Raw genomic sequence first — 15,769 nt, 5'->3', positions numbered from 1 at the left:
CTAGCTTTCTTCTTTTGTTAAATTTTGGCTTTTCTTCTTGGCAAATAATGCACTTTTCAAAAATCTGTTTGCAGCTTTTTTATCTATGACCGGTGCATTTTTACTAGCTTTTGCTTCTTCCACTTTCATCATGTATGTTCGAATTCTGTTTAGTTCTTGCTTTAATGGGTGATTTTTAGGGTCAACACCATCAGCAATAAGGTATGCCCAATAAAAGGAATTTATGGCATATGCTGTAACAAGATCAAGTTGGGCAATGTCCAAGGGTTTGGCCGTCTCCACTAATTCTCTTCTTTCTTTATTAAAAACAAGCTGTAATTCGTTCTCAGCAGATTCTACGGCAGACGCAAGTTTGCCACATGCTTCTGCAAGTTCATTAGGAAAGCTATCACTTTCATTCATAATGCCAGATCTGTAAAACTTTAGAAATGTTACTTTATTTATTAAAGAAAAATAAAAACCAGGATATAGTTTGCCACACTGAAGGTTCTCTTTATATTTTTCGACACAAGCTTTATTAAGCGTAAGCTTTTTTCCGCAGTCTGCGGAAACAGCAGTCTGTTCCACATATAGTTACAAGCCCTGACTTTATATCACCACAGTAATTTTTTATGACTTCTAATAATTGTCATCAAAACCGTACTACTATACGCATTGTTTTAAAGCATTATGTGTATTTCTAATCTGTGGAAACTTCTAATCAAAGGCAGCTACTAATATTTTCTTGCCATAATAAATTTATTTTACAAATACATTATGCACAACAGCTAATGTGCTGAAAACAACTGTTGTTTTAATTAGTGAGTGTTTAGGATAAGTTATGCTCGCATGACAGTGGGTGTCTTGTAGTTTTACACTCCAAACATGAAAGCCTAACCTAGAGGAAGGAAAAATTTATGACATAAAATCCCACAATACTCCATCCTGATAAAGGAGTACAAACGTAAAGGAGATCCGAGTCTAGTGTAGAAGTGCACAACCACCTCAAAGTTACCAAAGTAATACGTCACAAAAATCACCATTCAACGTCATTAACTTCTGAGGGAATTCCCTTTTAAAGGTTGAAAAACTGCGTTTTTTGAGCTTATAATAAACTATTTCAAAAAACAAAAACCAAAAATTCTATTATGTAGGAATGACGTCATGAACCTAATCTTCAACCTACCAAAAAATCTACACCCTGCCCTATCCTCAACACCCTCAAAATGTGACTGAAATGTATCTACCTTCAGCTAGGTCTAGGAAAATCGTCAGAGAAAAGGAGGGGAATCTCAATTTTGTGGCTTCCAGCTAAGGCCACGTTTAAAAATACAATTCAAACAACAACGTTCGTTGACAGTGGTATATCTCAATCAATACTTACGAAAGGCAATGAAAGCATACCTAAAACAATGGGAAAAAATATCCGCCTTTTGGTTGTGGACCGATGGAAATGTACAAAAACATAATTGATGCAAGTGCATAACTTATCTGTAAGTAATTTTTTTTCAAATCAACGCCTTCATTTTCTTACATTTTTTGCTCAACGAAGATTACAGTTCCACGGTCCAACTGTAATTTCCTTTCTGGCTAAATTTCGGTATAAGTGGCACAAAAAATATTTGTTTCGCATGTTCGATGTTGCACCTGGCTGCACCTTTCGCAGACTAACGTTTCTTGACGTGCTCTTACCTCTTTTTTGCAGATTACACAATAATCTTTAGCAACAGAAATCATTATTTCAAGTAAATACTGTATGAGACAAACGTATAGGACGAGTATTCGGTGACAATAAAAATGGAAATACATTGAAAGCATGAACACGATCCTAATATATAGCCTACAGTATGTTTTCGTTAACGGTAATAAGCTAGGCTTTCCTAATAAGGCGAAAAAATCGCTTGAACTAACACATTACAAACAGCCGTATCTGAGCATATCCGTATCCGTCATTGCTATCGACGAAACTTGCACGAGTTAGTGGATAGCAATGGCAGCACTAGCGTAATCACTAATCAGTAACTGACAATGTCCGCCAAAGCGATCAGCACAATGCCGTTGTACCGCTCCTTTTTTCTCGATGTCTAACTGGGTACGACCGGGCTAGTATCCGTTGTCCACAAACTTGTACAATTTTTAACGATAGCCATGACGAATACCTTCCGGCCTCAGAAATCCGGTTGTTTGTAATATGTTAGTCCAAGCGCTTGGGGAACAAGAAATTAAAACTGCGCTTTTTCCTATCCATAACAGGGTATGACCAGGGTGGCACATGATGAATCTCTTGTGTGCAGGTGTCACATTTTCCACTATGGCTCATTAGCCTAGCTGCTCCAACATTATACATTGCAATCTGGGTTTATTATTATTTATATACTATGTCACAAGTTAATTACTAGGTAGAATGATTTATTCCCTGACGTCCAAACGGAGAAGTTTTCAGTACAATAGCAAAACTACAATTTATGGAAAACCAACGAGTACAACTTAATTAACACGCGAAGCGTCGCTTCACACACCAATCAGCTTTGCTTAGGGTAGAAAAACAGAATGAGAAACAATGAAGACTGTACCGTACACAAATTAAGCCACAGATAGTTTCAAAACAATCAGGAGCTTGCTGCCTTCCATGTGAAACAGATTAATTGTGCCATAATATTTAAACAACAAAAATTTGCTGTTTGTTATTTCATTTATTTTATTAAATTAGGTCACTTGTTAACAGAAAGTTAAAAATGAGAGTGTCTAGGCAAATAGCTTTGACTAAACGACCAATTGTGCTATTTGGTGTTCTTGTAGTGTTCATATTTTTCTTTTTGGAGATGCAGATAGGTCAGCTAAAATCAGAAAACAAAGAATTACGTAAGTTTGATTCTACAATTAGCTATATGTATATATATATATATGGTAAAGGAAGATTATTCTATTTTAGTTTCAGCAGTTATATATATCATTGTTTTGTCTAACCCTAGCTTAACGATACACACAATTTTTAAATTTACTCGGTGTGCATAGCGGTAGCTTGCTTAAAGTTTATTCCATTCTATTAATCAACAGGTGACAGTGTTGATAACTTGCCGAATGAGAATCACATCCGCTCTTTATTAAGCCCATTGCATGCAATGAGAGTGGTATGTGGTGAACTTTAATGTTTTTGTTGAACATGTATATGTATATATATGTTAGCGTGGCCAAGTTGTTACATTTTGCATATATATATGTTGCATTGCCACTAGTTTTTTCTTAATGTTTGTTAACTAATCATTTACAACTAAAGTTTTTAATTTTTTTACTTCAGACTGACCAAAGCAATGAACCACTTGTTGTTTATAATCGAGTTCCCAAAACTGGAAGCACATCATTCACTCATCAAGTTTATGCCTTGACAAAAGAGAATCAAATCTATGTGTTACATGTTAATATTTCTGCAAACAGTTTAAAAATGGCTCTGCCAGATCAGGTATGCATACATAAACAAAACTAGTATTGACGGAAGTTATTCAGTAATTAAAATAAAATTATTCATTCATTTTTTGGAATCCCATAAGAATTTATAGACGTTGTTGTTCTTAAATACTTTAGTTTAACTAAGTTTGTCTGTGCTTAGCAGCAAACTGGAAACTTGCTTTATTGACAACTGTGTTAAAACTGATAATGTTTACTGTTTATAACCTATTTTTCTGTCAGCTGATAACAAAAATAAAAAATCACGATGGTAATGCATCGTCATTATAACTTGCTTGCAAAATATTAGATTTGTAATCCTAAGATTCAATATTATGAACAGTGGTACATGTGATTTTGGCAAATTTACTTCAAACCTTTCAAGTGACATTTTTTGTCAGATTATATATATTATACATACTTGTATAAGTTGCCTGTATAAAAGTGTGAGTCGATCTGCACAAGGGACAGCAGTCTGACTAAATATCTATGTGATCAGTTAACAGTTATATGTCACTGAATAAAAGTTTTAGTTAGGCTTACCTAAAAAGCTTTTCATTGTAGAATTTGGACTATTTTCATTTATCTTGTCAATGAACTATTAGATGTGAACTATCATATTTGGCTTGGTTTTAGCAATGTTAAGTTTTTACATATTTTTACTCTTTATCACAGGGGTTCTTAAACTTTTTGGCACACGCCCCCCTTGACGGTACCTAAAAATTTCGCGCCCCACCTCATCACAAAATAAAAAAGCATTAAACAAAACAACAATTTATTTTCAATTAACTTTCATTGATGTGAAGGATGTAGTTGTTTTTGGGAAACCAAACGTTTAATTCGAGGCTTTGTAGAAGATAATGCACATCTTAGGTCGGCTTCACAGTCAAGTTTGTTCCTAGGCTTTGTCTTTATATTCATGAAGATTACGCTGCAAACGACTTGGTCTCAAAACGTTGTTGCTTAGCTTTTCTAAGCATATCACGCATTGCGGTACGATTTTTCTGTTCACTGTGGTATCTATAAAGCCATACTTCAGATAATTTTGGTCATACTTTCTCTTTTTTTCACTCATTTTGTGTCAATACAATTAGTTTAATTACTAAAATACCTGGTTATTAAATCAATACTAAAATTAAATTTTACTTCATTTTACGGTTTTAATATTGGCTGACGTTGGTTTTACCCTATTTAAACCAGGTGCGCGACATTACTATTTTTATTATGTGTGGCCGACACTGCACACAAATTTTCAATCGTTAATGACTCGAAAATTATACGTCGTAAACTGATCGGAGAGACCCAAGTGATACATTTGTAAAAGTTTTTCTTGTTACGCCGCCCCCCCGTTGTGAGAAAAAACAGGTCACCGTAAAAAGAGAACACAAGAGAACAGTTAGTCGAGCTAGGAGTGCATGAATGAGTAAACGAAAACAATACGCTTCAATGCGGAGAAACAGCAAATATTATGACGTAACAATTGACGTATTTCAGAATCCAAATTTCAAAAATACAATTGCCATGGTGAGACACTTTAAAATTTTAGTAAAAATGAACCTATAGTGAAAGTCAAGAAACCATGTTTAGACATAGCTCATATAATAGACAGTTTGTCATCTCTCGCGCCCCCTTTATGAATGTTACACGCCCCCCAGTTTAAGAACCACTGCTTTATCAAGTCTTTGTTTTATCAACAGAGTACGCTTAGGCTTAGTTGTACCATAGAAATATATATACGAAATATATATAAATAATAGAAAATATGTACTATAAAAATATATATGCTTATTGCTTATATATTTATAGCTAAGCAATTGTATTGTAATTTTAGTTTACATATTACCTTGCTTCAGTTGGTATCATGTGATGTAACTTGTATATATAATACGTTTTTTTTTAAATTACAGTACAAAATGGTTCAGAACATGACTTCTTGGAAAGAAAGGAAACCTGCATTTTACCATGGACACTTTGCTTATGTGGACTTTGAGCAGTTTGGTGCTCGGGAGCCTATCTACATAAATATACTTCGAGAACCTCTTGACAGGCTCATTTCTCATTATTATTTTATGAGATATGGCGACAACCTTCGCAAAGGCTTGAAGAGGAAGAGGCAGGGTGATACGACGGTATATTCATGTTATGAATAAATGTAATAATTATATAATTCACAGAATCACGAAGAGAGCATAAACTACTTCTAAACATCTATAGCAAAATATAGTCACCTTTATTGCACAGAATAGAGGTGGCCAACCTGTTTCCTGGCGACGTCAATTTTTAAACTTCCACACCTTGTTTTACAATGGCTCGTAATAGCCCTTTATGTGATTCTTTTCTCTTTTCAGCAGACTACAATATCTCTAGTACAAGTAGCCCAGCTAGATATTTTTCATGGTTAGGGCTCACTTGTTCATTCCGTATATGAGCTTTAACTCACTCGGTTCAACTGCAGTAGATTTTATTGTTGAATAAACTGAATGTTTTGCTTGTAACTTGAGATGTGCATATGTTTAAAATTTAGACTTTTGATGAGTGTGTGGCCCAGAAAGGACATTCTTGTGATCCTAGGGAGCTATGGTTGCAGGTCCCCCTTCTTTGTGGACAACTTGCAGAGTGCTGGTAATTATTATGGCTCCAGTTTCGCTAAATACTTTGGGTTTCTGTAACTCTACAGTTTGACTTATTTATTCCAGGCAACCCATTTTTATATTTTATATTATATTCCCAATATTTATTGGGACCCATTCTGGAACCCCATGTTATAAAGGTATACAATTGCATGTAGAATTAGTTGGTGAAGGCATACCACTGTAGTGCCTTGTTAATGTTTAAAATAGCTTGCTTGCAGTGATATAAAAACAAATAAATTGCAGGCTTAGGCAGGGTTTCTAACCCGTGGATTTAACTGGCTTGATATAAAATTTTGAGTTTCCATTGTATTGTGGTCCATGCTGCTACCAATTTTTAAGAATCAATGATCGAAGCATTTAATAATATAAATTACGATTTCGATTTGCCCTAGACAGTAGACACGTCTGTTTTTCAATTGTTTGTTGTATTCTTTAACAAGAAAATCATATTCAGCATTAATTTTTAATTCCAACGTTTGTTTAATACCTATATTATCAGCTGTTCAACAGAGATTACTGTACACCTACTCTCACCACTTTGATATCATGGACCTCTGCGTAAAAAGGTTGAGACCCCTGTAACAGGAATAACAAAAACCTTTAATAAGCTTAAGACTCACAAAACACAAATCTTGGGATGGGCTAAATTGAAAAAGATGTTGGATTCATGGGAAAACGAATAATTTTGATATTCTTGTGAATCCAAATCTGCAGACTTCGTTTAATCAAACTTTTTCTTCCTTCATGCAAATTTAAGGATTTGGCCCGAATTTGTTTGCAAGATTCAAATAATCAGATACGAGTTTCTTTCGGCACATCCCTACTGAAACATTTTGGAACCTGGTCGAAATTGAGAGCCAAATTTAAGTCTAGTGTATATAATAGAGAAATAGTATCATCACATTCTGATTTTTCTTTAAAGGAAAGTCGGAAGTCAATGGGCTTTGGAACGGGCTAAACAGAACCTCTTAACTAGGTATACCTTGGTTGGGTTAACTGAGAAGATGGAGGAGTTTATTGTTGTACTAGAAGCTATATTACCAAATATGTTCAAAGGAATTTCGTCAAAATATCGAACAGGTAAGTTTGATTTTGAAACTTTGTGCAGTGGAATTTGCCTATATCAGTACTTCTAGAAGAAATATATATGCAATATGCCGATAAACACTACAGTTGTGGAACAAGCATCGACAAATTTTTGTTGCGTGAAGCTTTTATAATTTTATATATATAATTTTATTATATTTACTCAGCATAATTTCTGACAAATCCAAATACAACATTAACTAGAAATATATAGAACTTGTGAGAAATGTGTGAGATGTTGATTGTTTAATTAAAGTAGGGTGAGCATTCCATTTGATGTAGCCTGTTGTTTAGCAATTCTGTCATGTTATATTGCAAACTGGGCAATCCATTGATGAAACTTTGTTGTTTGGTGCTGATAAGAGTATGTTTCGGATTAGTTCACAGTGATTTATTATGATTCTTGGTATTCATGTTCATACAAATCCAAACAGCGTTTCTTATGGTGCATCCCTACAATTTACATTAGTTTCAGTTAGCCACACTTATCATGCTCATAAAACTTTTGTAACTTGTGACGGATTATTTTTTGTTGGTCATGACAAAAACAATTTCACGATCTTGAAGAATAAGTTAAAGAAACCACATACCCAAAAATCCGCCTTCATGGAATGTTAAGTTGCAAGATAGCATATTAACTCATAAGTCATAAGTATTCAAATACAACGGAAGTGTTGCAAAATGTGCCAATTGTTTTTAAAGTTTGAAAGATTTCACTGCATGCTTGACATGATCATTTTGAAAATTCAGTTTGCACAAAGCTGCAATGACAATAACGCTTGTGTTCAGGTTTATATTCCTTTTCAGAAAACGTCTGAAATTAATTGATACATCACACTTGCGATTGATATTAGCAGAGATCTGGAAGCATAAAACGAATACTGTTCTGTACAGAAGTGTCATAAAAACCAATACAATAATTTTAGGAAACAAAAAAGAAAACAGTGTTAATGTATAAGGAGCTGGAGGTGAGATGTGAGATGAGAGTTGATGTATAAGCAGGGCTTCCATACCGTCCTTATTTCTAAGATTTGTCCTTATTTTGAAAGTCTATATCGTAGAAAATATTATTGTCCTTATTTCTAAGAAATGTCCTTATTTTTGTCTTATTTTCAACAAAGCAACAATTCTAAATGCAAACCATTTTCATCCTGTCCTAAATTTTTTGCCGCCAAAGCTTTGTGACATCATAAAAGCAACACAATCTTATTTGGAACACAAAGAAGCAAGGCATAGGATAGGCATGAAGCATTGTTAGCACTTCAGGCTGTCTAGGCTAGATAGGAAAGCTAGTTCTGTAGACTACAGACTGTAGTCAGGGTTGTGTATTTCCTCGACAAGTGACTTAATTTAGCTGTTTTCCGTGATGATTACGAGAGAGAATTCAATGGAGTTAAACGAAGCTTGAAGGGTGAGTGCTTCGCACACCGTCTAACTGTGACATTACCCTGGAGGCCATAGGAACTTTTTTCCAGTCATCCTTATTTTGGGTTCCAGATCGATGGAAGCCCTGTGTATAAGGAATGCCACCATATGAGATGTCAATAATAGACAAATTTTTATGTATTTATGTTAAGCAAAGAAATCCAAAGAAATTTTTGCTAATACAAGCGAGTAGTCATTATTGGTGAGTTCTACTATGTATATATGTCACTAATGTCTATGTATATACATTAGTGGATTAAAAAGTGACGATGTACGGTACTCTGTTTTGTCAATTCGCGATCCAAAGAATCCAATGGTGATACTATGCAAGTGCTATTTTTTTTACAACATAAGTTTGAATGTTTAACTTCAAACAAGCATTTTAGTGTTACATTGTATAACATGAAATAAAATATAAGATTATTATGGTCAGGTAAAGATTCCCATGTTCGTAACACAAGTCACAAGGAAATGCCATCTGAGGAGACAATTGCCACAATGAAATCAACCAAAGTATACAGAATGGAAAAAGAACTTTATGATTTTGCAGCTAAGCAATTTGAATTCATACTGAAGACGTCTACTGTGTTGGAAAATGGCATTTTGCAGCCAAAGACTAACCTGTTTCATTATGAAAAAATTTATGGACCAAAAGGTCTCATAAAATCTTGATTTTTTGTTTATTTCAAATGCTTACTTATAGCCCTGTCAAGTATCAAGGATATTATAACCACATAAAACCTCCATAGCTACTTCAAAACCTTTGTTTAGTGGTGGAACGATTTCAGTAAAAACCAAAATTTTGCCCTTATTTCGTAATATTTAAAATACAAAGTTTTGCTGACAGATTTATCTTTTTAAGTTCACTTAAAATAAATTCTTATTAATGGAGTAAATGAATGGTACAATTTAGCTCTTGACTCTGTAATTAATCAAGTGATGGACTAAGTCGTACTGTTAATTTTTTTTATCTATGGCCGACATATAAAAAGAATGCTCCTCTGGAATCTTACAAAAAATATTTCGATTCTACTATTCATGTCTAAAAATTTAAGGTTTATCCGATTCTCGGTTTTGTTTAATAGTCAAAACATCATTTCTGTACGTTGTCTTCCCACTAATGTATGTGGTTTTCAATACTATGTTTTAAACTCTATTAAATTTTGTTGTAAAACCTCCTCCGTCCGTTTACTTTATTTATGTGTGTGTATCATATTCACATTGTTTGTGTTTTGTGGTTGATTTCTCTTCGCGTTGAGTAAATATTGTGTATATAATTCGCCCGAGTTGTTTCAGTTTTCTTGTTCTTCTTTTTCGTAGAACAACACTGACTGTGAACCAGCCGCTGAATACAATTGTGTCCCTTTGAGTTTGCCTCTGCCTTTAGTTTGAATTTTTATATCTTTTCAAAGTTTAGTTTCAAAACTGTGTTTTAGGAAATGTCATATTTTTCCACTGCCAAAGAATTTAGCAGGTGCTAAGAAAGGTTGAATTTTACACTCTGCACTCTTTCTATATAAAAAGCCAATTTCACATCCTTATTCCCAAGGTAACCGGTAACGAGTCTTGATGCATAATGTCTACTATACTGAAATACATACTAAATGATAGAAAAGTATACAGTGTATGGTTGCCTTTTAACTGAGTGTATGTGTGTAATAAAATCTATTTTTAGATGGTTTACAGTTTCTTGTGGTACTGGCACTGAATATGTTTTGCTTTTTTTATGTCATAAGGTTCACATAGTAGTTAGTCAATTACCATAAAACTTATTATCTCGTTCATAACATCATGTTGGCTTTACTTATTATTCTTGATCACTTCTTACAGTTTTTCTACGTTAAGGGTTTGCACTGCCGTCTATCATTTTGTTTGTACTGGTACTATTAAAAAATCCCACACAAAATCCTTTGACTTTGTGTTGTTTGGACTATATCTAGTTGTATATTTTTGTTATTTGTGCTTTTTATTATATTTGGCTGTAAATAAAGGACACATTGTATTGGTATTCTCTGTAGTATAATTTTGTCGTGTCCATTCAGTATTAGCTGTGTTGTGACGCTGAAACAGAAAATTATTTTTTGTGTTTTGTATGTAATGATATTTTACCATTGCTCATACCCTTGATTGTGCGCTTACACCTAAACATAAACAGCAAATCTCAACAAATTTTTTTATGTTCCTTGTAAATCAGAGTACATTTTATGCTATTTTTTAACTTGCAGTGTTTTATTGGCTTTAAGCATATCAAACTGTGCTAAGGTTTTTACTATAACAAAAACTGAACAAACTTTACGGGTGTTTAAACTGAAGCTATCACATCAATTTACTGTGATAGTTTTCTGAAACAAACAACATGGTAAGAACTGGCTGGTATTTTTGTATTTTGTGCAAAGTCTGTACATAAGAAATAATCTCCTAAATTGATCCATTAATATTATGTTTTTTTTAGGCACGGAGCGCGGAGAAAGCTGTGTAAGTATCCTGATATAGAAGCTATTATCGGTCACTTGTACTTATAACACTGTTTTATTGCTATGAATTCTGTTTCTGCATATTAGGTTTTGACATTAAAAAAGTGTATATTTTAATTCATCAATCTGTAATGCATTCGACTTAAATATGTAGCACTGCTCTGGCACGTTTTCGAAAGATGAAGCTTGAAGAAGGAAAAATAGTCGAAAGACGTCCTTATCTTGCAACACAATGTCACAGCTTAAAAAAATGTGAAAAATGGAGGCGGCAAACTGTTGGAGAAATCTCACGCAAAGTTTCCCAGATTCAAAATGCTGGATTGGGTGATTTCCAGTGGGTTACGTTACTAGATGTTGTATTGTACCGGATAATTTAACTTAGGTTACTTGAGGAAAAAGTGGATCTCCATGAAACATAACTGAAAACCTTGTTGCTGTAAGTTTTGAACTGTGTTTTTGTTAAAATTTGTTGCTTTGTTATAACACAGAATCAGAGATCTGAATGATGAAATTAATAAGTTGATGAGAGAGAAGGGTCATTGGGAAGACAGAATTTTAGAACTTGGTGGGCCAAATTACAGAAAAATTGGTCCAAAAATGCTTGACCACGATGGAAAAGAAGTTCCTGGAAACAGAGGCTATAAGTAATATTCTTAACTAGTAATATTGGCACATTGACATAGCACTTTTGAAAACTTATAACTGTTTAATGCTGTAGAGTGTAGACTGTTGTTGTATTTCCTTAAAGCTACTTAAGTGAAGTTTTGCATGTTGTGATTCCGGTTCATGAACTCTCAACTTTACAATGTCAGTTATTCTTTGCAACATTTTAAGGATTATTGTATATTTATATTGTCATATTGTACGCAACCAACAAAACTTCCTAAATATCATGGTAGTTTTTGTCTTACCGATTCATTGCTTCTGTTTATCTGATTGCCATCTACAGGTACTTCGGAGCAGCGAAGGACTTGCCAGGAGTGAGGGAGCTTTTTCAAAAAGATGGTGAGGAACAAAGTTGGTTCAATTAAATGAAGCAATTTTGCAATAATGATTGGCAATTGGCAAACGATTAAATCTCTTTAGCACCATCTAAAATTCGAAAAACCAGAGGCCAACTGATGAAAAATATTGACGCTGATTACTACGGATATAGAGATGAAGACGATGGAGTTATTGTTCCCCTTGAAACAGAATTGGAAACAAAAAGTAATTTGTCAGACTTACAATTTGTCATTTGTCAGGCCACATAGTTTTGTAGCGTTAAAACATTCAATGATTTGTGAATGGAAATTATTGATCTAATTTTAATTGCAGTTTTTCCATCGTTTTTTAACACATTGATAGTTTGATGATTAACTTTTTATAAATTTTGAATTTTAAATTAATTTTTATTAAAAGGATCATTAACTCAACTTTTTGACAGAAAGCTTCTTGTAACTGGTCCTGGCAAAATGTTTATACAATGATATCACTTTTATCAAGATTAGATAACTCAAACTTTAGATAACATAAACAATCATATTGTAACTTAAGCTATAAATCATTAAATGGACTTTTTCAGCATCAGAGAAGTTGACAAGCTGACAGTTGACTTTTCGTTAGATCAAGTAACAACACTACCATAATGTATACAAGGTAAACGCATGTTTTGATATTTCAGTAATTGAAGAAGCAATCAGCGATTGGAAAGAGTCCGATGCGAACAATAAAGAAGAGGAAATTGATCTCTATACCTCGATTAAAAGCGAACTGAAAGATGACGACGATGGTGATGAAGGAAGTTTTCAGGTTTGTTTCATAACTGTTTATTTTCTTATTAATATTTTAAAAAAGCAGTTCAATTTTATGGCGTGAAATTGCAAGTTAATTGCTATAGATAATAATGTTTTTATTTTAGGTTTTACAGTTAAAGGAGTTATGCGTACAAAAGCTACTTGCCGAATTTTGCTGTACTTAGTGTGATCTAATCACGGAAGCCGACGGTAAAAACCTTATTCTTGTTTCAGTTTCGTGAAGTGGAAACGCAAGAGGGCGCTCGTCCGTATGTAGCGCACGTTCCTGTTCCGTCGCAACAAGACGTTGAAGACGCATTGTTGCGCAGAAAAAAACGTGAACTTCTTGAACGTTACGCGAGCGAGACACTGCAAGCGCAAAGCGTGGAAGCCAGAACTTTGATGGGAGTCTGACAAGTAATGGCTTGGAGATGTAGCTTCGAGAACTCCGTACTGCAAAGTGCTGTTGATTCTAGAACGTTGTGAAATTCCTTTCTTTCCATTCTGCTGGGTTAGATATTGAAAGTTTACTTTGTAGTTCGTTGTCAGAAGAAGCTTATGACTTCGGCTTTTGCGTAGGACGTGCAGCTGTACTAGCATCTCGTATGAATTTCGCATGTTTGATACAATACTTGACAGAAATCGTTGACAAAGACAACACGTTACACATTTGCTGTAAAGGTTTCATTATGTTTGAAAATCAGTTTCTAGTAAGATTTGCTATGCGCCTCTTTTTTACTAAGAAATGTACATTTTTTATGTAGCCTGCTCGTTATGAAGGTTGTAGTCTGTTCAACCTTATTAGAAGTAAAAGTAGGCAACAAACTATTCCTTGTAGACTTCCTTTAATAAGTTCTTCAGGGACTGCCCATAACGAGCGCATTGTTGTCCTAATTACCGCAAAGTAAAATTTTTTTCCAATACTTCTCGTAAATTGCAAACAGTTCCTCAGTAAAATTTTGCTTCTTATACACTCGAATGGAGTCAAGTATGAATTGCGACTAAACTAAAAAGGGATACCTGTGCCCCACAACAAACGATACCCATGAAAGCAATTTAATGTGGATGCTATTTTGAAGTCACCATTACTAACGACATGTGCTTGGGAATGCGACGCAGGGTTTTCTTGTAAACTGGTTTCGTTAAGGTATCTTCAATCTTGTCACTATGCAATTAACCCGCAAGTGAATTTACTACCAAGCCGTATTCTATTTTAACTGCCCTCATAAGGCCGCTTTAAAGTATTTTCCAGTACTCCAGTGGGATAATTTGCTTAATTCACTGCAATAGTTGTAATGCAGATACCATGTCGGTTAACTTTCAGGTTTTGTAGTTGCTTATCGGAGACAGTTTCCAATATCCGGGCTGACATAGTCTAGCGATGTATAGCTATACGGTAGGCAGAGGCGTAGCTAGGGGGCTAGGGCGCAGCTATAGGAGGGCGCCAAAAAGGTCAGAGTTTTTCATAATACTTATAAAATTTTAAACGCGTTGGTAATGATTATGTGTGGTTTTCTAGTATATTGTAGTTACTGTGCTGAGTCAGAAAACATGCCTCGGACGGCAAACTAAAGCCTGCTCCTTTAGTGTTTGTACTTTTTGTTTTTTTCTAAAAGTGAGAGCGCAAGAACTGCCACTCTCCCCGGGCGCTAGAAACCCTAGCTATACGCCTCTGACGGTAGGATATTGCACTCACAGGCATTGTTTGTTAAATGGTTATCCCTCTACAGTTGTAATTCCTGCCTTTTATGGCCCAAATTATTGTTGATCATTGAAATAGAAGTTTTTCAGTTATGTGTACTGTACTCTTTCAGAGAATGTGTGTAAATTGCGTGTGTGTTTTATTCCAAGAGAACCGGCTTGCGCTGCTCGTTTGGTTATTGATCATCTTGTTAGACCTACATCGCGTGCCGTAATGACTACCTTTGTTCAAAATATTCCCAGTTCTTTCCCGGCCGAAATATGAACCCGTTGTAAGTTTACTCTGAGTGCCTGTTGCCATCGTACGAACGTCAGTGTTGGACTTAATCTGTTCAGCTTTGGTTTACTTGAAACACTTCGATATGAGATGAAATAAATCACACAAAAGGCAGGTAAACTGTTTAGAAGTTTCGTGTTGCGAGTTGAGAAAGTTCATGAACTGTTTTAAAGTACCTTAAGTGTTTAAAACACAGATTTCATAATACATAAATTGAAATTACTCCAAAGATCTCGTTAGGAAAGTTAGAAGATGATTTGAATTTTTGATGTTGGGGCATAAGCTTTTAGTCGCAGTGGAACTTCACCAATAGTGAATTACGTGAAAATTGTTTCTGCCTAATGGAAATTGTTCTCCCTAGAATGCAAGTTTAATAAGGCCGTAATAATTGTCTTGCCATTCTTATATATTGTAGTATATGTTTTGAACGATTTCATCGATTGGTAAATATTCCCTTCATGAAATACTTAGTACTTCATATTACTGTGTATATTGCTTTTGATTAATTATTTTACTAATGAGCACAAGAAAGGATTGGTGATAACTGATAAGTAAACGTAGCTTCAATGCCTACCCAAGCTATTAACACAACATCTGTTGAATAATGGTCTCAATGCTAATTGCTAAGTACTGCGTATTAGCAATTACGAGTCAGGCGAGCAAATGGCACTTGTGTACATAAATATCGAATGTTCATTGGTCAATCACTGTCAGACGATATGTTTGTTTATCCTGCCAAAAGGGTTTTTAATTACAAACTCTAATGTTGTTTGCAAGTTCATTTCAAACTCTCATTAAGGTCAATTGAATTCCGATTTGATCAAGCAAAGCCGTGTCATGCAAGTAAAAACAGTTGGCTTCAATTTCCCATTAGGTTTGAGGTGGATCTTCAAAGTGTTTGTTGCAAAAACCATGCTAGGAATGTGTTTGAAGGCATAGGAAACGCCTACTCTAATGGAACTTTGGATAACCATG

The 15,769-nt window shown here is 34.6% G+C and overlaps 3 protein-coding genes across 3 annotated transcripts; 2 read left to right on the top strand and 1 right to left on the bottom strand.

Moving 5' to 3' along the window:
- Positions 1-402, bottom strand: LOC143459567 (nuclear nucleic acid-binding protein C1D-like). The gene has a single exon (XM_076956780.1). It carries the CDS (start codon positions 400-402, stop codon positions 1-3), a length of 402 nt encoding a protein of 133 aa, XP_076812895.1.
- A 2,268-nt stretch (positions 403-2,670) lies between these two features.
- Positions 2,671-10,810, top strand: LOC143460968 (heparan sulfate 2-O-sulfotransferase 1-like). Its single transcript, XM_076958675.1, has 7 exons — positions 2,671-2,841; positions 3,037-3,110; positions 3,278-3,439; positions 5,331-5,552; positions 5,948-6,045; positions 6,979-7,136; positions 9,001-10,810. The coding sequence occupies exons 1-7, from the start codon at positions 2,715-2,717 to the stop codon at positions 9,237-9,239; spliced, it is 1,080 nt and encodes a 359-aa protein (XP_076814790.1). The 5' UTR covers positions 2,671-2,714; the 3' UTR covers positions 9,240-10,810.
- On the top strand, positions 10,791-14,908 carry LOC143460969 (pre-mRNA-splicing factor ISY1 homolog). Its single transcript, XM_076958676.1, has 8 exons — positions 10,791-10,926; positions 11,020-11,042; positions 11,196-11,375; positions 11,530-11,685; positions 11,991-12,046; positions 12,128-12,250; positions 12,705-12,832; positions 13,051-14,908. The coding sequence occupies exons 1-8, from the start codon at positions 10,924-10,926 to the stop codon at positions 13,228-13,230; spliced, it is 849 nt and encodes a 282-aa protein (XP_076814791.1). The 5' UTR covers positions 10,791-10,923; the 3' UTR covers positions 13,231-14,908.
- Positions 14,909-15,769: the final 861 nt, after the last annotated feature.

The sequence above is a fragment of the Clavelina lepadiformis genome, chromosome 5, assembly GCF_947623445.1.
Source record: "Clavelina lepadiformis chromosome 5, kaClaLepa1.1, whole genome shotgun sequence".
Taxonomy (NCBI): Eukaryota; Metazoa; Chordata; class Ascidiacea; order Aplousobranchia; family Clavelinidae; genus Clavelina; species Clavelina lepadiformis.
Note: the sequence above shows the minus strand (reverse complement) of the source record. Positions and strands in the feature narration are given on the sequence as shown.